The sequence below is a fragment of the Argiope bruennichi genome, chromosome 10 (genome assembly GCF_947563725.1).
Source record: "Argiope bruennichi chromosome 10, qqArgBrue1.1, whole genome shotgun sequence".
Lineage (NCBI taxonomy): Eukaryota > Metazoa > Arthropoda > Arachnida > Araneae > Araneidae > Argiope > Argiope bruennichi.
In genome coordinates, this window is record NC_079160.1 from 29,393,505 (window position 1) to 29,419,084 (window position 25,580).

At 29.3% G+C, this 25,580-nt stretch overlaps 1 protein-coding gene across 1 annotated transcript in view; it reads left to right on the plus strand.

The window, feature by feature from the left end:
• Positions 1-820: 820 nt before the first annotated feature.
• Positions 821-25,580, plus strand: part of LOC129988667 (acetoacetyl-CoA synthetase-like) — a 39,807-nt gene continuing 15,047 nt past the window's right edge. Inside the window, exons 1-12 of the mRNA XM_056096936.1 lie at positions 821-949; positions 2,457-2,576; positions 5,054-5,157; positions 6,866-6,983; positions 8,495-8,605; positions 11,361-11,458; positions 13,315-13,429; positions 16,020-16,101; positions 19,219-19,372; positions 21,304-21,381; positions 23,281-23,470; positions 24,548-24,667. Of these exons, the coding sequence (XP_055952911.1) occupies positions 2,462-2,576; positions 5,054-5,157; positions 6,866-6,983; positions 8,495-8,605; positions 11,361-11,458; positions 13,315-13,429; positions 16,020-16,101; positions 19,219-19,372; positions 21,304-21,381; positions 23,281-23,470; positions 24,548-24,667 (1,285 nt within the window). The 5' untranslated portion in view covers positions 821-949; positions 2,457-2,461. The remainder of the gene's footprint in view (positions 950-2,456; positions 2,577-5,053; positions 5,158-6,865; positions 6,984-8,494; positions 8,606-11,360; positions 11,459-13,314; positions 13,430-16,019; positions 16,102-19,218; positions 19,373-21,303; positions 21,382-23,280; positions 23,471-24,547; positions 24,668-25,580) is intronic.

Genomic DNA, 25,580 nt, shown 5'->3' on the forward strand with positions numbered 1-25,580 from the left:
AAAATTGAGAAATTTGATCAATTTCCAGCAATTTTTTTAGATCTTATTTAAAAATTAAAAATCTTACTTTAGACCTTTTCTCAATATTTGGTACTTTGTTATATATATATATATATATATATATATATATAACAAAAAATTAATTTTAATTCTACCTTTGAATTGATTTTTAATTTTATATTCTTTTTGATAATTGAAATAAATTTTTTATGTATATAAAAATAAATATAGCCTTTTATTCACTGTTTATCTACAAATACAATTTTGTAATTAAAAAAAACTTTCTATCAATAAATGATACTTTATAATTTACTAAACAATGACTGTTTGATATTTAGCAGACTTTATCTATGCACAAAAAATGTACAAAATTTATTCTTTGTTTCAACAGAGTCATAAATAACAGCAGAAGATATTTTCAATTAAAAAAGAAACTCAAAAAAGTATTTTTATTAAAACATTTTCGCAAACCGCTTTTAGTAATCGTTTTTTCCCACGAATATTTGTATTTTTAATTTTGTTTCTTTTCTGTATACCAAACAAAACATTATCTGCCACCTCAATGAAACGTTTCTCCATTCAGGTAGAGTAAGTGAGAGAGATAAGAAGTTTATATACATACATTGCTTCATTTCGAAATTTGCTGCATTAGAATTTAACGTCCATGTTAATTTTCTTATAATTCATCGCTCAATTTGATAAGATAAGATAATACAAGCATTTGCGCTATGTTTTTTTTTTATCTTTCTTCCCTCTTCTCTACGCAAAACAAATCGTTTTTTCAAGACCTTATCAGTGACCTCAGTGAAACGTTTCTCTATTCAGTTAAAGTGAGTGAGAGAGATAAGATATGTATATATAGCTTCACCTCGAAATTAGTTATAGTATTGTGTACTCGAGCTTGACATTCAAGATAATTTTCTTGCAATTCATCTTTCCTCTTGATAAGGTAGGTCAATTAAAAATGTATTCAAAGGTTATTTTTCCACTCCTTTACAATTTCTTGAAAATATTGCTTAAAGAGGAGTTTACACTTAACTCTTTCTAGGGCCGTGGGAAGTATGCTTCTCACCAAATTTATCAATCTTTATATGAGTTTATGTAGGTTGACATAAGTTCTGAGAAATCTTTTTAGAAAGGCAGAAACTTACATGCTTTAGTTCTCTATTTTACACAAAATCATGTGTCTTGATTTGATACTTAATTATTAATTAACCAAATTAATTAATGAATCAAATTAAATATATCTAATAAGCTAAATGAATCCGTTTTCTTATTCTAATTTCAAGCCTAAAAATATTTTAACATAATATGACTAGAAAAAAAATTGATATTGAAGGGAATTTGAAGTTTGGAATGTAATTTACAATTATTTATGTATTATTATCTATGTACTATTTAAAGTTCTGTATCGAAAAATAATAAGTTCATTAAATTTATTAATCTTTGAGCTGCAAAATTAGAAAAACTTATTTAATAATATGCTTTTAATAAGAATTTATAATAAGGAGTACAAAAAAAAAAATTGGATATGAAAATTTTGCCGTTTTGTTTTTCTTGCAAAGAAAGAAAGGGTGGGAGGGGGTGATTAATGATACTATAAAAAGGCCAAGATCATTTTTAAATTCATATTATCTGCAAATAATTACTTAATAAATGATCACTTAATTAAATAACTTTGGTAAATTTATATTCAATATTAATTTTAGTAAAAATGTTATCTATTAGTTTAGTTATGCTATCTATCTATGAGAACAGTGAGTACATAAATTATTTTTGGTTACGTACATAAAAATAAATAAATGCATATTTTATTTTTATTTGCCTTTGTGATGTTTTTAATAATATTGGGGAAAAAGGAGCATTAGTAATTATAGAAGATTTATTCTGATTAAATATATTTAAGTTTCTGTTTAATAAGAATATTTGTACAAAACTTTTTTATGAGATGGTTTCCTGTTCCAGCAGAGAATTCTGAGCCATTTCTTTTTCAAAATAATATCTTTGATAGGGTTCCCAGCCTCAAGAACTGGATTTAACCAGTTTTATACGTAAATTTATCTCTTCACTTTGCATGCACAATTTAAAGACGAGAAAACTTTATCTTATTATATAGTTTAAAGTAATTTTTTCTTCTTTTTATGATAACATGCAATTAATCAAAATTATTTTATATGAATAATTAATCATATTGATATATATGATAGACGAAGAGCTGGTTAAAAAAGGCAGCTAACATATACATAATTTTTCAAATTTGGTTCAGTAATATTAATTAAAGAAAATATAATCGGAGAAACTGTGCAGATATTTATAAGTCCAGTCTTAAGAAATAGTTTATAGTATCTAGATGGTATTTTACTGTGCAATCTAATTAAAAGATGAATTTGACGAATTCTCTGCATTATTTATCCATTGCTTAGTAGAATTAAAAGTGTGATTATTTTTATTTTTAGATAAAATGGCCACTTACAGTTTAGCTGATGTTAAAGTAATGTGGAAGCCAGATGATCGATATGGCAAAGCTATGAAAAAGTTCAAGAAGATAATAGAAGATAAATATAACGTCAAATTAGGTGAGTCTCAAATATTTGCATAAAGCTTCAAGTTAAATAATTTGGGTTTTAATCTCTTAATTCAAAATACTGCCATTTACACAATTAATTCAACAATTCGACAGGAATTTTGTGGCAACAACATAATATATATATATATATCCGGTTTCCATGCATCTTATTGAATTCATATTGTAATTGAAGTGGCAAAAAAAAGCATTAAATATAATGCATCGAAAATTCAAATAATAATTGCAAGCTTAGATGGAAATTTTCAAATATTTTTTTTGTCAAAGTGTTTTTATTAATAAGTTCGCTGCTTTAGGAATTATTTAAACAAATTCATGAAAACAAAAAAAAGTATTATATTAAGCAGTTTTAGCATGCAAATCATTAAGTTAAAAGTCCCGATATTGAGAATTATAAAAATCACAGGATTTTGTAAATTGAATAGATATATCCAGGACTTGTTTAGGCACCTCTTTTACAAAATCTATCAGCTGGATCATAATCAAACTTTTTACACATATGCTCTTGAGTATACATTTTCGATTTCAGACGAAAAAGATCCTAAGAAAAAGAAATGCATAAAAATTTGCATAAAATTGAAAGTATTTAAAATTTTTCTACTTGTATAATAAGGAGGAATCATAGTTTATGAATTTTTTTCTTTGACTATAAATTTAGTGACTATGGCATTATCTTATCTAGACTGAGACATACTTGTCAAACTTTTTTTCCAGAAAAATAACAGTGCTCCTGTTGCACTCAGAGCGTTTTGACAGACATAAAATTTGACTAGTTTTTTTTACTATTAAAAATTCAATAGCGAATGATATTGCATTTGGAAGGAAGTGAAACTTTTGCAGTGAAGCCTAGACTTGGCAATCACAAACCAAATGAACATTGAACTGAAGAAATTGTTTAATTCTGAAGTAAATGAAGGCATTTTAATAACGATGCATTTTCATCTAAAAAAGAAAATGTTTACAGGTATTTTTAAAAAATAAAATATTAATTTGTACACAGTTGCGCCATTTGTTCTCTTATCATTCAAAATATGAATTATATTTTTCTTTTGAAATCTAAAGTATATACTCAGAAAAATATGTAGAAAATTTAAATCTATGCAAAATATGACAGTGACTGAACCTGCCTATTTTTGTATGTATTTAAAAAGGTATTCTTCAAAATATTGTTCTAAAGATATTATTTAACATATTCTGCCAGATGCTAAAACAACCTGCTATTTTATTTAGTTTCTTTTGAGCATTTATGCTATTGTAATTTTTCTTTAAAATTCGGAAATATACCAGAAAATGAAAATTAGTTGTACATTGATAAAAAAAATTAAAATATTCGAAATTAATTTAATATTTTTATTTAAAATGCGTCTAAAATTTAAATAAGTAAAAGAAACAGTGAGTCAAAGTTATTTTAGAATTTCGAATAAGCTTAAGTTGTAAATTGTTTCATTAAACTGTTAATCGAGGAATTAACTTTTGTTAACTCGTTTTACTTTTGGAATTTCTTTTCAGTGGGGATTTATTTACATCTAAAATAATAACAGAAATTCGCTTTTTACTTTCTGTTTATATATTTTCACAAAATATTTTATGACGTATTTAAAACACATATAAATCAACAATTTTCAATTATAAAAAGATAGTTAAATAAATTGAAATAATTATTTCGCAGTATGATATTTCTTGAATTAATGACACATTTATAAAGCAAAACAACGATCGAGACACAAAAGTTCCGATTCTTTCATCAAACCTCTTAAATAAACAACACAATTTGCACGTGTTGGTTATGTTTTAAATTGAAAATTTAGACGATATATAATCACCAAAATGTCTTTCAGTGGTTTTGGTGTCAAAGAAGGACATCCTGTGCTAGTAAAGGAAGTTTGTTGTTGATCTTTTTATTTTCCCTCTATATTTTGATAATATTGTCTTCCTCAAGATAATTGTTAGCTATTTAAAAAAACACTCAAATACTCAACAAGCAAATTATGGTATTATTAAAATTTAAATTACTTAAATGTACAGTGCACGATGTGCAACGTCTACTTTATAAGAAAAGTAGCCGTTATCGTAACATTTGAAACTAAACTGTACAAATTTGAAGTGTTTCTATGTAGCCTTGATTCATTTTTAATGAATAATAACTACGTAAACTATAAAGTAATACACGTTATTTTTAAAAATTCCCATGACGGAAAAAAAATGGTATGCCCTTGGGTTTGTCTTCCTAACTGCTTAACATGTTAAAATGCGAATATTAAAAGAATTTATTGATTTAAGAATCGTTGCGATAAAAATTTAGAAAACGATAAAAAAAATTATTAAAATTTATAAAGATTTAAAGTTTAGATTACGATAAAAATTTATTAAAATTTAGAAACTTTTTTTGAATATAAGTCCAATGCAAAAAGTTTTGAATGCTTTGTTAAACCTTTTTCTAATCATAATGCACTCTTTTAATTGTTGCAGAGAACTATTGGGATTTGCATGAATGGTCCATCAATCACATTCCAGAGTTATGGGCCGAGATGTGGGATTTTGCTGGCGTTATTTGCTCCAAAAAATACGAAAAGGTTTGTGAATAATATGAATTTTAATAAGATTTTACTTTCTGTGTTTCAAAATGATTCAGAATTCACCACAAAATAAGCCAACACAGCATAAAAAGATGTTATAAGAATCGCCAATTAAATGAATTAGACCACACCAACCTAGAAAATGCATAAATTATAAGAACAATAATACGTAGGAATACTTCATTTGGCGATATTTTAATTGTGCAATAGGTGTACGTATCTAAAATCAGAACCATTCACAGTTATGAATATTGCTATTATTATTGCTTTCATGCGTTAACAGTCATATTTTCTAATGTTTTTGGTTTCTTTCTTTCTCCGCAGTTTGTACATTGTCTTTTGAATCACTGATTTGTATTAGTAAAATCGAACCAGTGATTAGTTAGAATCTGTTAATACAACATATACACTCACACTGGATTCTCTCATTTTACTTTAATAAAGGTGATACGTCCCATTCTCATCTGCATAATAATTGTGGACCTTTGTCAAGAATCATAAGTACTCAGATTTTTATTTTCAGAGTCCCACACATGAACTTTTTTTTGTGTCATAGAGTATAAAATTGAGTGTGCACGCTGTTTTTAGATCTACTGAAATAAAAATTTAACACCGAAGTATAATTTTAGAATAGTATTAAAAACCAAATTTCATTTTTCTTAATCGTTGCGTTTTGAAGCCAGTGTATGTACATTCACCGAATATGAGACATAGATATGAGAGTACAGACTAGAGAGTACAATACGATTTTTTGATAAATTTATTTCAAAGAAGTTAAGGATAAACACTTTTTGATTTTAAAACTGTGTAAGTAGCAGCGTACTGGAATTATAGCGTTTACATGTATGCGAAAGTACAGGCGACAAATGGTCAACCTATCATCGGATTTAGTTTAAAGTACGATACAAATTCTTATTTTAAATACTGTACCAAACTGTGCATAACTGTGTACTAAATTTTATTCATGAATATACTTTGCATTTTTCTATGTATGGTTGTGTGCTAAATTTTATTCATGAATATACTTTGAATTTTGCTGTGCATGGTTGTGTGCCAAATTTTAATCATGAATATACTTTGCATTTTACTGTGTATGGTTGTGTGCCAAATTTCATTCATGAATATACTTTGCATTTTGCTGTGCATGGTTGTGTGCCAAATTTTATTCATGAATATACTTTGCATTTTGCTGTGTGTGGTTGTATGCCAAATTTTATTCATGCATATACTTTGCATATTGCAATTACCTTTTTCGCTTGCATTCGGATAAACAGGAAAAATTCCTGAAACTGGATTTTATTAAAAATTTGGGAGAGATCTGCAAATCTAGTGTAATAACTACAGACCGAATTTCATACATCTAATTCAAGTAATTACATCTAATTTTTATACATCTAATTCAAGCTATTGTGTTTTCAGAAAAACAGATAGACATAATTCAAAAAATGTGTTTCTATGACTCAAGGATTTCTGAAATATAGAGATTCAAGAACTTTTTGACTCTTATCTTAATTTCTCTTTGTATTTTTCTTATATGAGATATTAAAAATATTGGTCCAATTTTTAAATTGGCTTTAATTTGATATAAATATTTAAGTGACACTTTCACACGCGAATGATATTGCACTTATACTTTTATGACATTATTTTAAAAATGTTGTATAAAAATTATTTTACAATTTATTTAGTTATTCGTTATTTTTAGATTATAGATCTGAATCTCCCACTAGAAAGTTCCCCTGAGTGGTTTCAAGGTGCAAAAGTCAACGTCGCTGAAAATTACCTGAAATATAGAGATGATCACATAGCTTTGATATTAACAGGTAAATACTTCGTTTTAATTTTATTACAGTTTGTTTTCTATTTTTCAGAAAGTACTTAAGGAATGCAATATCTCAGATGCTTTTATTCCACAAATATACGAAAAATCGTCGTTGTACATGACATTTATTGGATATTTAAAAGGACTGATCTGAGTCTATAGACTTTGTTCGATTGCAGTTATGTGCAATATTATGAATTTTCGAGGAAATATTATTAAAAAGGAATTGGGAAATAAAATGATTAACTCTCCTAGAGATATAATGCAATATTTTGATTGTATAAGTATTGCATAAGTGAAAACTGTTTTAATAAACTTTTTTTATTCTGAAAATTTTTTATATTAAAATATTTTAATATTGATAATTTATATTGAAATATTTATTGAATAAAAAAAAAATTGAAATATTTTTTTTATTCTGAAAAATGTTTTTAGACATATATAAAGTTAAGAATATAGAGACTTTTTGAAATGACTAATTGAAAGTTTTTAACCCATTCACCGCTAACTACGAGATATATCGTAATAAGCATGTAAACCAAAACTTCAGGCGACGAGATATCTCGTAATGTGTACTGCAATTTTAGATTGAACATGATACCCAGAACAAGACGCTCTAAATTTGTCTGGCAGTGAATGGGTTAAACAGAATGCAATTTCTCCTTATTGAGAAGAATAGATCTCAAATTTTTTGTTAGAAGTTATATTTCTTCTTTTTATGTAATTAATCTTTTCAATAGTCATTAAATTTAATGCGTAGTCAACAAAATTCGGAAAAGAAATATTCTTTAAAAAATACAGCTAATAAGTATCTGTTAATGAATAAAAAGCTTCTCAATGAAAAGAAACTGGAAATGATTTCGAATAGATTATATTGAATAAAAGGAGGCTAACTTCTTTCTTCAAAGCCAGGCGAATGCTAATCTTTTAAAGGATTTCGAAATGTTGAACTTTGGTTATGCGACGATTACGAGAGTTGAGTTAAAAGCTCCCTATTTGAACTTCCACACCACACTAATGGCAAGAAGTTTGGCCTTGACGAATTTAACATGCCACATACATAATGAATGTTTATCATAATCAGGTCCCATAACTGATATTCTTATTTCAAATAACAGAGATTGCTAAAAGCTTATCTCAGATTAATGAAGATTGATTTGTCGTTATTAATTCTATCTTCCATTTGAGCTTATGTACGAAATTTATATTTGATTTCATATTAATTTTTTTCTATGCCGTATGTTTATCCATTTTTAGATAAATGAATAAAACATATATTCATTCAGCCATTTCTATTCATTTTATTCTTTTGTCCATTTTTAGGTAATAAATACCATTTTTAAATAAATAGACCCTTTTTTTTCATTTTTTTTAACTGAGAAAAAAGCTGGTTATTGAATCTTAGAAAATATAGATATCTGTAAAAATTAAAGTACCAAATGGTCGATAATTTTCAATTCTAATATCAGAGAGTAGTTGATAAAAAATGTATTTAACAAATCTATATTTCAGGTGAAGGCAGAGAAAGTGAAACAGTAACTTATGCTCAGCTATATAAGGAAGCTGAATTATATGCTGCAGCATTCAGAAAATCAGGCTTGAAGAAAGGAGACGTGGTTGTATGTAAGTTTGAAATACATTTTTTTAAATTTGTCACTGAAATTCCATCTTTTCCAACCTATGCAATTCTCTTTAAAAACTTATCATTAGCATCAAATGCGAAACTTTACTACTCACAAATGGACTAGCAAGACAAGGAATTGTATGAAAATTAGAAGTATAAAAAATATGAAACTCGAGCAACAACATGCATGAGTTTCATATTTTTTATATCACTTCTTTTTAATTAATGAATTTCTTTTAATCTTTCAGTTCTTAATGTGATATTAAAATTTGCGAAATTTTCAATTATATAAATGCGTAAAACTACATACTACAGTTCCTAATATGCACTTAATAGCCAAAATAATGGAAATATCTTTCACTCAAATTTTGACTCGTCCAGGTAGCATGTGCGTTGGCATAATATATCAGTTTCTTTATTAACAAAAATTCTCCTTATGTAGAAAGTCAATAGATATTGGGGATCGGTTGCTTTAGGATAAGCAAAATATATGAACGTTTTTGACAGTACTATAAATTTGTGTGTGGGGTGGGGGGAGTTGTCCCAGCATACTTAAAAACTATAATTTAGTAACTTTTTTAATACTACATTGCATTAAATACTAAACTTCCAACATAGTCAGATAATTCAAGTTAAAAGCTAAACTGTGGATGTAAATTATTTGAGAACGGATTTAGTACCAGGATAATATTTGGTGCATTAACAAAGGAACTGCATTTGGACATGCATTTGGTGCAGTAACAGAAGAACTGCAACGCAACAAAGAACTGCTCATAAGCAATCCAAAATGTATCCAATGACTCGATAAGAAGAAATTTGTAAAGAATGAGTTTTAACTCTCCATGAGCAACAAGAATTCAATCTATTTTATAGCAAAGTATCAAGATATTAGATAGCAATAGAACAACGTTGGAATTAAATAAGTGAAAAAAAAGGATTGACTGATCTGACACAAAGGAAAATCTTGTTCATTACGCTGATGGCAAGATCGTGTATGAATGCTTGATCTGTGTGTCGATTATGGTGGGAAGATCTATTTACTATTCCAAAACATTACCATCTAATCTGAGAGAGTTTAAACTGGTATTTTGTAAAGATACGTACAAACTTTTAAAATATTTACCGAACTATTGTTTTACTATTTTCTTCTCCAATGTTTTCGACTATTTACGGAATCCATTGTATAGAAGAAGTCATGTTATTATCAAAGTTAAATGCAGTCCAAAAGGAATTTAGCACTGTCCATTCTTTATACTGTGATGGATTGATATGAGCGAGGATAGAACCTGGGACCTTGTAATTCGCAGCCCAGTAACATGACCACGATACAAAAGCAATTGCTCAGGTAGCGTAGCTGTTAAATGGCTTATAAGATTTCACCACAGACTCTCCCTCCAGTGAGTCGGAGGTAAGACGAACGATATGGCTGTTGAGTGGTGATGTATTAGCTGTTGATTCTAATGCGCCTGTACCCATTTGAGTATTTGAGTTGCGGCGAGCGTGTGTGTGGGTGAGCGGTTGCTGATGCTGTTGCTGCGTTAAATGAGTCTGACAGCTTTGCGTTGCTGCGTCAAGTGAGTCTGACGACTTTGGTTTGCTGTGGGTAGATGGCGCCACAACAGATGTACGAAGGTTGAAGATTCATCGTCCGAGGTCACCAATGTGGAAGATTGTGATGAGCGAGGTCAGAACCTGGGACCTTGTGGTTCGCAGGCCAGTAACATGACCACGATACAAAAGCAATTGCTCAGGTAGTGTAGCTGTTAACTGGCTTATAAGCTATTCGCTACAGACTCTCCCTCCAGTGAGTCGGAGGTGAGACGAACGATATGGTTGTTGAGTGGTGATATATTAGCTGTTGATTCTAATGAGCCTGTACCCATTTGAGTAGCGTCAAGCGTTATGGCGACCGTGTTTGCGTTGCTGCGTCAAGTGAGTCTGACGACATTGGTTGCGGGTCGATCGCGCCACAACAGCTGTACGAAGGTTGAAGGTTCATCGTCCGAGGTCACCAATGTGGAAGATTGTGATGAGCGAGGTCAGAACCTGGGACCTTGTGGTTCGCAGGCCAGTAACATGACCACGATACAAAAGCAATTGCTCGGGTAGTGTAGCTGTTAACTGGCTTATAAGCTATTCGCTACAGACTCTCCCTCCAGTGAGTCGGAGGTGAGACGAACGATATGGTTGTTGAGTGGTGATATATTAGCTGTTGATTCTAATGATCCTGTACCCATTTGAGTAGCGTCAAGCGTTATGGCGACCGTGTTTGGGTTCCTGCGTCAAGTGAGTCTGACGACATTGGTTGCGGGTCGATCGCGCCACAACAGCTGTACGAAGGTTGAAGGTTCATCGTCCGAGGTAACCAAGGTGGAAGATTGGGATGCGTGATGATAGAACCTTGGATCTTGAGGTTCGCAGGCCAGTAACATGACCACGATACAAAAGCAATTGCTCAGGTAGAGTAGCTGTTTACTGGCTTATAAGCTTTCACCACAATACCATGGCTATTCAGTGTTAATTCAAACCGTTGCTGTCAATAGCAAATAGAAGCAAACTTCAAGAGCTAATTTACTTGTTTATAAGTACGAAATAATTTTATCTAATTAATTAAGAGTCATTGTAAAATGTTGAGCTTATTCTGCCTATAAGGGGAAATAATTAATTCATTGATTCTGTATTTTTTTAAAGATTTGCGATAAGATAATGTTGATAGTTATCTTTCACTTTACCAATAATTGCTATTTGTTTCAGGCCAAATGTCTAACAGAAAAGAAGCTGTCATTGCCATGATTGCTGTTCTCAGTATCGGAGCAGTATGGGCAGCAGCAGTGCCAATGTTAGGCGCTACGGTAGGTATTCTGGGATTTTTATTATGATTGTATTGTGTAGGTACTACTTGTGTAGATACTTAATGTAGATACTACATTAAGAATCTTCCTAAGTTTTGGATATAAATTGTTACTTTTGCTGAAAAAATAGTTTCTATTATTGGAACAACTAATTATAAAAATTATATTTAAGTCACATTTATCAATATGCATTGATATAAGCATAATTTCTGAACAAACTATTTTACAAGCCCGAAAATCAACAATAAAAATAATTTGATTAAAGAACAATATAATTTCAAAGACATTCGAATTTAAAATAGATTAAGATGCGCAGACACTAATACTTAGAAACATTGCCGAAATTCAGCAAAACTCTTTTCAAATATAAATTTAATTTAGCCAAAACCACATACAATGACATACGCATTCCTAATATTCCCAATAGACATTTCTGCACACTAGAATACTTTCAGTATTGATATAGATGTGATAGAAGGCTCGGCTTTCTTCATGTAAAAGATAAAATGAAATTTTCCAAAATTAACCCTTAACTGGGGAGGTGAATTTTAGGACTTAACTGGGGAGGTGCGGTCTATGAGACCGCATTTCATTTACACTCAAATTAAGTTTTCTAATGAATGTATTAGTATGAAAAATTGCCAATATATTTTGCAGATATTTTTTTTGATATATATAGATATGTTTTAGAAATCTTTCAAAATATATTATCATTGAAAAAAGTAAATGCGTTGGAGCATACATTTTCTTCTCCAATTACATGTTACAATAAATAATATTCTTGGAAAAAAATTTTTTACTTTTTAAATCATATTTATTTTTACAGTATATGAAGGTATGTAGAAGACAATATAATGTAAAATTCAACAATTATATGAAAAAAAAATGACAATGGGTAAAATTGGCCTTTTTTTTTTATCGGCTTGTGTGACTTTCATAGCATGGTTTTCTAGGGCATTTTAAACATACAGGTTAAGAACTAGCATAAAAATCACCCTACAAAATCTGTGTTTGTGTGTATATATATATATAATCTTGGTATATTAATATATTTTATAAATTTTTCAAAATACATTATCACTAGAAAAATTAATTATTTTTGAATATACATATCAGAATCGGTTGAATGCCCACTTTCATCGAAAAACTCTTCTGTACAATTATCCTTATCACTAAAATCACTTTCTGCTTCATTTAAAAGTGTCTGGAGCACTGCGTCATAATAGGATCAGTAAATTCGATGATATTTCGAGGCCCAAGTTTTAGCGCCATCTACTAAGCCTTGTTTATCACTGGGACACTAACAGGGAGTGCGGTCTTAGAGACTGCGCTCAAAGAAATAACTGAATTATTTAAAAAAAGCATCCGCTGAAATCGGTTGAAAAAGTGCACGTGTATTGAAGATCACGAAGCAGGAAGCTACAGGGTCAATCCATTCAATTGAGCTAAAAATAGAATAAGGGTGACCGAAAATCCCTCGCTAGTGTTCTCACAGACCGCATGTCCCCAGTTAAGGGTTAATATTATTTAAATTATTATTCCTTCTATAGATAAAAAAATGCAGCAGTTCCTAATTTCTTTATTTATTTGATAATTTTAAAACACAATAAATCTTTTTAAATTGCAAATATTATATTAGAATCAGTTGAACTTTGGAAATTGTAATACCGAACACATGTATCTAGAATTTAAAATAAGTACGGTAATATGTGTTTTATAAAATCATAGCAGATTTCACATATCATTTTTTAGTAAAAGATTATTTTCTTTTATTGCAGCTGTTGACTTAATAATTTTTAATGAAAAATAAGCATTTATTAGATACATTTGAAACGAAAAATTATCATTTTCAACAGGCAGCACTTAATAGATTCGCTCAAGTTGGTCCAAAGTGTTTCATAACGGTCGATCGGATACCTCATGAAAAGAAAATCATTGATATGCTCCCAAAAACCAAAGAAATCGCTGAAGGTATATTATTTCAGTATTATGATATAAAATTAAAATAATTAATTTGTAGATTAATGCTTTTAAAATAATCGTTATAGTCTAATAACTTTAATGTATGATGCTTTTTTATTAAAATACTGAAATATTCTGGAACAGAATGTTCTTGGTTCGTGTAATATAGATATTAAAAGCTAAATTTCAAAATAATGATTCCATTATTAAACGTCAAAAAAATGGATGAATTAAAAATAATTTTAATACATTCGTTGAAATATTATAATCATGTTATAATTATGAAAATATGTGATTATAGAAATTAGATATTTGTCTTTCAGGGTTTATACTATTTTGCATTCTTTCTTTGCTTTATATAAGAAAGAATGCAAGACAATGTAAACCCTAAGTTAGTTTAAATCTTCAAGATTCTAAATCTGTTTAATTTTTCTAATTATTTAATGCCCAAATTGATAATAAATTATTCAAACCTACAGAATAAACATTTATTTCTGGTTCAGATATTTAAATGTATTAATCTGTAGTTTTAATTATTATAAATATGACCTATCTAGAGTTTAATTCTTATTTTCTTGAAACTTTTTATTTTTGTGAATATCAAGTAAATGAAATGGAAAAAAAATGTTTTTCGATAATTATTTAATTGTTTTCGAAGCAAACATTTTGAGTAATTTTTTTATTTTTATATATTACAAAGAATTTTGTTTGGAAATTTTGAATTAATTTAAAAAAAAGCGTTTGCACAGTAAGGATTAGAAATATTTTGCTAGAATATTTTTGAATAATATATAATATTTTAGAGAAGATAAAAAAATAGTTTGCACAGTAAGGTTTAGAAATATTATGCTAGAATATTTTTGAATAATATACAATATTTTAGAGAAGATAAAAAAATAGTTTGCACAGTAAGGTTTAGAAATATTATGCTAGAATATTTTTGAATAATATACAATATTTTAGAGAAGATAAAAAAATCGTTTGCACAGTAAGGATTAGAAATATTGTGCTAGAATATTTTTGAATAATATACAATATTTTAGAGAAGATTAAAAAATCGTTTGCATAGTAAGGATTAGAAATATTGTGCTGGAATATTTTTGAATAATATACAATACATTAGAGAAGATAACAGTAATATGCAATATAGACACATAAATAAGAACAATACACAAGCTTTGATTAAAATGGTATATGCAATGCCAATTGTAGTGGTATAAAATTAAATTTGTTTAAATACAGATATTTGATCGCCATTTGATAAATTTTTGAATTTCTTACTAAAAGTAAATTTAGACTATTGTTATTTTTTCTGAAATATTACATTTGATATAATACTTCTATATGTCACTTAACACAAAATAAATTATGGCAATCCTTCATACGTAAAACTTCAAAGTCTTGAAGCAAGTTAAACATAGATAACTTTACGATATATAGAGAAGTCTTTTTTTATATATATATTTTGTCTTTTAAGAGCATTCATAATTCTATCTCTAATATAAATACAGATAAATGTGTTCGCTTTGGATCTGGAATTTCTTCACTAATATAATTTGAACAGAGATATGCCATATAGACAATCTAACTGCGTTTCGAAATGAGGTAGAGAAGTGTAAGGGAATTTTCCTGTTCCATGGGGACTGCCATTCCTATAATTCGAAAGGATTCCATTTTGTTTTTTGAGATGATATTTGAGCAAGAGATAAAAAATCACAAATTTTTCCCCTAAAAGTATTGAAAATAAATAGAACGACAAAACAATCAATCAGCGAATATTTTCCCCAAAAAATAAAAGAAATCTGATTAAAAATCATTATTAAAATACCACAGAGCTTAAACATATTTATGAAATCAATTTGCATTTATTAATATTTAAATTAGGAACTATCATCAATATATTGGTAATCATCACATTTTTTACAGCTTCAATGGCTTCAGAGAAAAAAAATAGTCAGCTATATATAAACACATAAGTCAACCAATTGACACCCGCCACGAAGGCACACGGATTTTAACCATAATGCTGTATGACTGGACCTCCGCAACAGCAACACTGGCGGGAACTGTGGTTGAGTCCTAAGGGCCCTCACCGGCCACGGTACATCCCTCCCCGAAGGAAGTACGTTCCATCATCGATGAGAGGCGTCATACCCCCCACCTATTTGTGTACCCTCCAGGGTGGCGAGATCTAGCCACCATGCCGGAAGCATCTCATCCTCATTTCGAGGTGCTCCCCGAGGGATTATATAAACACATAAATGAAAATCTTTGTTTTTTTAGATATCACACCGTTCTCATGAAATTCGAAATTAACTAAAGTTTTCATGGCAAAATATAATAGTCGCAACCATAAAAATTATTTAGAAATAAATTTTAAAAATATAACTGTTTAAGCAAAAATGGTAATTGTATTTGGAAAAATCTTTTTAAATTTTTCAATGAATTGCTTATTATTTTAATTTTATCCACTTACCTAATAAATATTAAAAGTATTTGATTTCAGTAAAATTAATGTAGAATTGATTGTTTGGTTTGACGTTATGTATGTGAGAAAACTGCTAAACTTGAATGTCTCAATCTTTATTTTATTTTTTAGGTTTACCAACCTTAGAAAAGGTGGTTATTGTGGAATATAAGGAAGATTCCCATTCTAGAGACATTAGTGACATAAAAAATGGGTATTTTAAATTTATATAAGCTAATTAAAACTCTGATAAGCAAACGAGTAATACTTTAGTTAAACATTTTAATGCAAAACTTTAATAAAATGTTATATTTTAACATGTCAACTATTAATTATCTATTAAGATATTCTATCTATTCCCTTCAATCTGTTGAAGAGAAAAAGGAAACGTTGTCATTAGATCTGTATATGGTATCTTGATACCATTATATCTATACGGTATCAAGATACCATATATAGATATAATGACAACGTTTCCTTTTTCTGTTCAACAGATTGAAGGGAATAGATAGAATATCTTATCAATATAATTTAACATAAATCATATAATTCATATAATTTAACATAAATCATATAATTCATATAATTTAACATAAATTATTTTCTTTAATTAATGAAAGTCGCAGTTAAAGTATCATCGTGGCATCTAAAAGAAAATCTTGAAACATTAGAAAATGAAGTAGTTAAATAGAATAATTGGTACTAAAATGACTGCAGGTATTAACTAATCACTTGAAAATACAGGAAAGCTTATACTAAAATATACCATAGAGGAAATAATGCGAAATTATTGGGACCGTGTGAGTTTGGAGTGACTCACTGATGTGAATCACCGAATGTGAAAGATCGAAATAAAATCCTAGAGAATGTGGAAAAAAATTTGATAAACGAAAGACGTCTCTATTTCAAAGAAATCTCGTTTAGCAGCTGTAGATCCTCAAAAGTGAGTTTCGTACAGCTGCTGACATAGAAGTTGCAATTCTGTTACTTAATTAAAGGCAGATTCACTGAGAGCCACGATGCCAGAAGTAAGTAATTTTCTGGTTTCTCGAAAGATGAGATGCTTGAAGTGCTTAATATTGGGCAACAATAACACATAGTTCTCGTTTAGCAGCTGTAAATATATGTCTCTATTTAAAAATGCCTTATTTTTGGACCACGTTTGACAGAAACCAAGATTGTCAAAATAATTTATTGTTTTTCTCCAAAATGTGATATCCAGATAGTTAGAAACCATTGCCATTGTTAAATAGGTTACATTGTATGGAATACCATGAATCAAGAAAATATATGATCTCTATTTAAAAATATCTTACTTTCTGACATCATTTAACTGGAACTACGATTGTCAAAACAATTGTTTGACTTCTCAAAAATGAGATATCCAAATAGTTAGAAACCACTCCAATTATAAAAAGGCATAAATTTGCATGAAACACAATGAATAAAGCCAGTAATCATTGACATCTTACGCTTGGAAAGGTAATTTATTATGCAGCAAATAGTAGAAGACTACAATTCAGAACAGATTTTACTCTAACAATGAACAGGTAATTGATATAAGTAATGACATATTCTCATGGGAATCATTTCTGCAGAAAGCTGGAAAGTCCACCGTAAGAGATGTTTGAAATGGCATAGCGGTCAGCTGATGTTAGGAAGATGTTGATACAGTGGATTCATTATTTTGCTTGAGAGATAATCAGTTAGCCCTATGTAACCATGAAATATCTTATTTTGTCAACGTTCAAGAGGGAGGGGGGGTTAAAGAATGAGCGTTGTTTTGTTGGCTTAGCCGTGATCTTAGGTATTTTCGGAAGCTGGATTTATTCAAGGTTTGTAAAAACCTTTTGTTGATCAAGTTTACTCAGCCAATGTTGAATTTGCTCTCTTACATTTTATGGTTCTAAGTGATAATACCTCAATCCTGAGATATTGCAATTTTCTATGCTTGCAATGTGACAATAATATCACCCATTGTATAGAAAATGCGCCACAATCATATCGTGAGCATGAACCTGATTCCAAACTTCTACTGAGACCACAACCAGATCCAAATCCTATAAAGAAGATTTTTTTTAAAAAAATTAAGATTTATTCAACAATATAGCTAGGATTTATTCAAGGATCATGGAGACATTTTATTGATCCAGTTTACTCTGCCAATGTCGAATTTGTTTCCCAAGATTTTACAGTCATAAGTGATAATGCCTCACATCTGCGTTTTATTGCAGTTTTACCTGACATTTTATAGTATTTCATAAATGACAATGCTGTCTTCCATTGTATAAAAAGTGCTCAACATTCATATCGTGAGCATGAACATGATTTCGAACTTCTTCTGAGACTACTACTAGATCTGAGATCTATAAAGAAGATTTTAAAATATACGTAATGACATATCCAACAACAATTTTCTTTGAATGAAGTTTAGAGCCCATTTAGCTTTACTTGCCTGAATTTATGTATACTCTGGACTTAAATACATTCAGCTAATTCGTAATCTATGGTTAACAACATAATTAGTCAAAAAGGAGTCCAATAAAGAGTTGAAGTAAAGTATTGGTTAATATCTGCAGTCCCCCCCCCCATTTTTTAAAAATCTGATAGAAATAAAACTGTTTAAAAAAAGATATAATTTGCTATCTTTCAAAGAATTTAATTTTAGATGTTAAAATAAGTATTATAGATGATATTAAATTGCCTATTTTGAGAAATTTCGCTCAAATAGAGGAAATATTTAAACTTCTGAATAAAAAAAATTAAGCAATAAAAGCAAGAAGAGTTTGGTTGTTTTGTTCCTTGAAGAGAGCACTATATTTCGTTCGAATTTGCAAAATGTCAAAGAAACAAAATAGAAAACAAACAACGAATAAGCAATGTTCCTTATTGACTTTGCAGTATATTAGAATTTTAGTTCTGTCTAGTTTCTCTCTCTTTAATCAGGAATTTATTTATTTCATGTATTTATATATGCATGCTAAAAATTCCTAAATATGTTAATATATTCAGGTTCGACACATTTCTTTTAAAATTTTCTCTTATACTCTTGAAAGAATTTCTTATTAATATATTTATGTGCAAGACATTACCTTTAAAATTTTTTGGTATATTCTTCAAGGAATTTCTTATTAATATATTTACGTAAGAGAAATTTCTTTCAAATTTTTCTAGTATAATCTTGAAGGAATTTCATATTAGTATATTCATATGCGAGACATATCCTATTATTCATATGCGAGACATATCCTTTACATTTTACTAGTACATTCTTGAAGGAATTTGTTATTAATATATTCATGTGTGAGAAATTTGTTTAAAATTTTTCTAGTATATTCTTGAAGGAATTTCTTGAGCTTGGTCGTGGAAAAGACGGATCAGTTCCTCCGATGCAGTTTGAACAAGTGTCCTTCACTCATCCAGTTTTTATAAACTATACATCGGGAACAACCGGGCTACCAAAGGCAGTTGTACATGGACCTGGGGTAAGATCACTTAACAGCTTATGCCTTCAGTTAAGATTCCTAGACTATACTATATGTTATGACGAATGCAACTGATTTCTTTTTTGCAAATCAATGTAATTTCTTATAAGAAAAAAATCCAGCACATTTATTTGAAATATGAAGTAAAAGGCGGTGACTTTTGAACTCTCCCAATTGATGGTACCTTTGATAAATCCATGTAAAAGTTTAAATATTTGCTCCAAAATAATCAATATGGGTTTTTAGAATTTAGATAAAAACGAATCTAAAAATTGATTGAGCTAATTTCTTGGATAAACTTATTGATCACAACACTTTTTATTTTCAAATTCAAAAATTGAACCGAGTTCATTTATTGTTCATGGCTAATTTGCCGAACCTTAATTTTGCACAAATATGAAATATCTAACCAGATTAAAATTCGCAGAGATTTTTTAGCACTTAGGAAAGAGTGCTCAGTTTTTACTGTGAATCAAAACTTTTTCAGTTCCATGTAGATAATTTTTTAATGAATTACCAAAACAACTCGATAAATTTATTTTGTTTTGAAACAGGAAATAAAAAAGAATTTCTAAATTTGCTTCTGATCTTGCAGAATGTTTAAATGTGTAACATAAATTTAACAATCAAACCCGAATGGCTGGTTAAAATTTAAACAAGTTTTGAAAAAATAAACAATTAGAAATAAATTATAGACAAACCTTGAACAGCTAATTTGCTGTGCTGCATATGTTTTAATAAGGCGTAGGTTAAAAGGTTTGTTAATCCATTATTTAGAATTTTACTGTAAATATGGCACTTTAAATAATTGATAAGGAAACGAGGAAAATGTTAGAAACTTTATTTCTAATATTATGATTTGGTTACAAAATCAAAATATATCCATTTATGTCTCAAACGTTTCTGTTAAATTTTTGTATAATCTTAACATAAAAATTAGTATAAATTATAAAATTCAAAAAATTTGTTTAATTTAATCTTAATAAAGAAAGGAATAAAAAACTTTTCTTAATAATTACAGATAATTCATAAAAATAACATATCTTATATAAAATTTTCTTTAATAGCCTTATATTATTCTTTGTTCTTTCTTTTTTCATTGTTTCATTTTCACCGATGGCCAGCTTTCAAAGAGATGCAGCTCTCAGGATAGTTCGCGAGTAGTCCACCTTTGTGAAGGCGCCTGGCCACAGTAAACCGCGATATATCGCCCTGTTTTTGTACAAAGTTGCTGAGCAGTGGCACTTGCTGACTGGTATCTGGCTCTTTTCGCCTGCAGGACGATATATCGGTCATCCTCTGTAGTTTTTTTTCCTAGGACAGCCACCACTAACCTTTCTAATAACCATACCTATGGTTCGGAAGGCTTACGAAGCGCGCGAAACGACACTTTTGTTAATTCCGAACTCTTCAGCTACTTAGTCAAACAACGTCCCTACTCCAGCTTTCCGATCATTCTTCCACGTGTGAAGTCGTCCAGGTGATTTTTTTCTCGCCGTATTTCACGCAAGAACCTCCATGCACTTGCAGCGAATGTCTTTGATTGCGCCTCTGTTCTTCCTTGATTCCTCAGTTCTTGAGCTCCGCGCGCCGACAGTACGCGTTTTGCGTACACTCATATCGCCTATGATGTTTTGTTTTTGACATCTGCATACGCATCACTTATCAACTGAATTGCGTGTTCATTGTACTAATCGCAATAACCCCTTTTCTACAATTTCAAGGCTACCTGCTTAAAATTTACATTGTTGCTTAAGTTTTGCACACCAATATATAAATGTAATGTACCTACATTACATTACAGCATGATTTGTTAATTAATTACAATAATCATTATAAATAGCTTCTTTCTCATTGAAATTTTTTAAAAACAATTACAAGAACGAAAGTGTAAAACTTCTATTGTGTTACTGATTTTTATTTGTTTTCAGTTTTTGTTGGCAACATTCAGGGACATGGCCCTGCATATTGATATAGAAAGGAGCAGTATTTCCTTCACAATGTCACCAGTAAGTGAATATTTTTAAAATTAAAATATAAACCATCCTTTTTTTTATTAAAATCGAATATGTGCATAGTTGAAATATGTGCATAGACGTTTTTTAAACTAAAAACATTTTTTTTATTTATTGCGTTTATACAAATAAAATAGATTATAAAATGAAATATTTTCTCTAATTATTCATTTGTATGTTATATTCATTAGATGGCAAATTCCAGTTTTGTTATTTTTCGATTCAATCGCATTAACAGGATGAATTTAAGCACTAATTAAATTTTATAAATAACATATAATCATAAGAATAGAAAGCTTTATTTTAAATTATGTTTCTTCAATAAATATTGAGTATTCTGATTGGTTAGCTATGTTTTCAATTGCTGAATGAGCGTTTGTGACATTGGTCTAGATGCTTATGTGCACTTTATCAGATTTTTATTTTCTGATATATTGCTGAAAAAGTAGAAAATTATTGGAGAAATGATAATTAGTTATCGTTGATTGCGGTTACAGGGTTTTGAGTTTTCATTCGAAATAAAAGTTGGCAAATATATACAATGGCTGTAACTGGAAGACTTCTCTCGTACAGAATATGCAAAGAAATAATGTTTTTGAAATGTATCTCAAAATTAAAAAGTGGTGGAGCAATAGGCCGTCATTGATGACATTTGTAGTGATCTTCAACTTTTATTGGAAATAAAAATATAATCATTCAGTTCAATACACTTGCTATGTTAGGGTGAACCTTTCATTCTATATGAGGTTTCTTCCTCCTAAAAATATAAGATGAAGTAGTTTTTTTTGAAATTTCTCTCGAAAATGGGGGCAGTTAAAGACATATAACTACTGATCATATATCTAGGAGTCATGGATAATCATATAAAATAAAAATTGCCAAAATCGGTGCAGTGGATAATGCTGGAGATCTTTACCAAATAGTCAGTGCGTTGTGTTTCAAATTTCTCTTAATTTAGGGGATTCTGGTGACAGAAGATCACCGTATAGATGTCTAGGGATCATAAATTTTCATATAAAGTAAATATTTACAAGTTTGTACCAAGCTTTATGGCTAAGGGAGTTTAACTGGTTTCGACAACTATTTCAACGTATGGATACTATAATTTTGGGGTTAAAATCATTCAGAAGCCTTCCTTTGCTACTTCAAAACCTGATGCTATTTTTTCTTCCAATTGGATGACCTAAAAAAAATTTCTAAATTATTATTTGATACTTCACTAATTCTTCACTTATACTTCATTTATTATATGTGCTATTGAACATAATTCGGACAATTATTTTTAAGCTAATATTCTATGAATGTTTAGTTCTCTAGTTTAGTTCTATTCTAAGAATATTTAGTTTAGATATAAACTTATGATGCAATCAGGATTTGCCTTTTGGCCTTGTATATTTATTTGACAAGTCCCGAAGCAATCTTGTTTTTCTGCTTTTCTTTATTTTTAGCTGCTGATTTTGCTAACACTTTCTAAAAAAGGTGCTATTTATTCTTTTCTTCCGTGCTTATCCATTTCCACAGACAGGATTTTAGATGCTGGGGAAAGCGATGATATTAAAGTAAAAGTTTTTTTTTTTAAGTCAGAACCTTTTACTTACATTTTCTGCTCAATAGATCGTTAATTTTGAAGAACCAGTGAATGAATTTGTCTGAGAATGAACTGAAATGCTTTTTTAATTTAACATTAAGTATCAAGTAGCAACAAAAATAAATTTTGACTTATTAATAAACAAACTACTGTTCAGGCTTCGGAAAATTGTTTCTGCTTTAAAATTATTGATAAACATGGCTCAGTTTCAACAATAAATATTACCTATTAACTGCCAGAAAAATACATTTACATTAAAATTTTAATTTCATGTGATTCTAAAATGATTATTTTTGGGAATATAGGCAGGCTGGGTATCATGGAATATCATAACATCCTCACTATTCTTTGGGCCCACTTTGTTGCTGTTTGAAGGATCGCCTTACTTCTTGAGTCCAACCTTCCTGTGGGATTTAGTCGATGAGTACAAACTAACGCATATGTTGATACCTACAAGCATATTGGATGAATACCAGAATCTGGGATATGTTCCAAGTGAGTAGGCTTAGTATTAATAAATATTTCCAACAAGTGCTCTTTCATAAATCGAGCATCGAAATAAATAATAGTTTTATTTGATGACTCGAATGGCCTATGCAAATATTTACTTAGCGCTGTTCCCCGATAAGGAGTTAATCTGTTACAAGATTTGTCAGCATCTATAACAATTGAAGGATGATAGGATTTGATTTTCCAAAGTTAAATAAACCAGTGTAACTTGAATAGGGTATTCTTTGGAAGAATTGTACATAAATCTTAGTCATATTTTTTTAAATATTAAAATTACGAAAAAAAAATGCATTCAACGTATAAATGAATTTCTTCAAAAAGATTTCGAAATATATTTTTAAAAAAGGCGAAATAATTCATTGCAAGATGGTTAGCGTACTTATATTTATTTGAGCAATCAAAGCTTCTATGTTGGAAACAGTAGACATTTTCATTAACGAATTTTAATAATTTGATTTTTTTTTGGGGGGGGGGGGGTATTTCTTTTATATGTATTGAAACTCATCTATACCTTTTTTTTTGCATTTTCAGAATTTAATCTTTTAACTTTATTTTTATTTATCATCCAAATTATTACAAAATCATGAAAAATGTCTTTTTTTTAAAACAACAACAACAAATTTTATTATTTGCTCATTAAAGTTAAAGCATAAGAAAGAAATCAATTAGATTGAACTGAAACAGTTTTTTTTGACAAGTTATGTTAACTATGTAAGTATGTTAAGTATGTAACTATGTAAGTATGACAAGTAAGATAACTATGTTAAGATAATCACTGTTCCTCATTATAGAAAGCAAAGTGAACAGGAATTGCATTTTAAACTTTCTGTCCTCAGTGAGCTTCCTGCTCTGTCTGATTGATTTAGATCTTTCCTAAAAACTTTTTTTCATTTTAAAGTTTTTCATTAAAAAGATTGATCATATTCCTTATATTATATATATTAATTTATTTATTCATAAATTAAGTAAATGAAGGTATTGTGCCATTATTTTGTATATTACGTAAGTATTTCCAATTTATTATATCCTCTAATCAGAGTAAAATTCATGATGATTTTGTAGGAGAAGGCAGTTTGGAATCTTTGAAGGTCTTGTTTGCATCTGGAAGCGTGGTGAAGCCACAGATTTATGACTTCGTGTATGAAAACATAAAGAAAGACTTTGCCTTTTCATCAGCTTTCGGTAAATGATTTTGTAATCCTTTTTTTTAGGAAATTTATATTTTTATTGCATTGTAGTATATTATGTATTATCGCGATAACACCAGAGAGTACCTCAGATGAACGGACAAGAAGTTAAAGTAAGTAGAGATGTATAATCCACAATTTTTTGAATAACAAATAATATTGCTATTGTTATTTTTAAATATGCGTTCCAAATATCTGTTATTTCAATCATATTATTAATTAAAAATTATTACTTAATATTAAATATAAAATTTATTAATTGTAATTAATACTTAATTTACTAATTTAATTAACGTGTGATTGAATTAATTTATCTGTTTCAGCTTACTTCTTAAATTTTATCTTTTATCTCAAAACTATTTATTTAATTTATTTATTAGAGTGAACCATTTTCTGGAAAAGATGAGTTAAAAATATATGTCATTTCTTTAGAATGTTTACTTTAGTCCTATATTCTACCAATAGATGGCGCCAGCAGTAAACAGAGTACATGTAATCAAAGTCAATCATGTCACGAGCAATTAAAAATGATCTGTATGGAATAGTGCATCATCAAATACGAATATCGGTCACTCCCGTAAAGTGAAGCGGTGACTTCGCACTTTCCAGTGAAGTCTCGCATTTTCCGGTGAAATCACCGCTCCGATAAACTTCAGTGATATGCAATTCAATGATACGATACGATAATTCCAATAACCGGTCCGTTCACTTTTCAATCCAATCACAGATTTCTTTCGAGAGCTTCCATTGGACAGATCGTATCGTCACCGCTCCGGCAAATTTCGGTGATATCGTATCGATTTTTAGTTTCTATCCTGATCCAAAACTTGTAACCGGAATATCACCAGTAAGATCGTATCAAGGATTTGAATCGCACCCCTCTTTGAAAAGTATTGATCACTTGTATT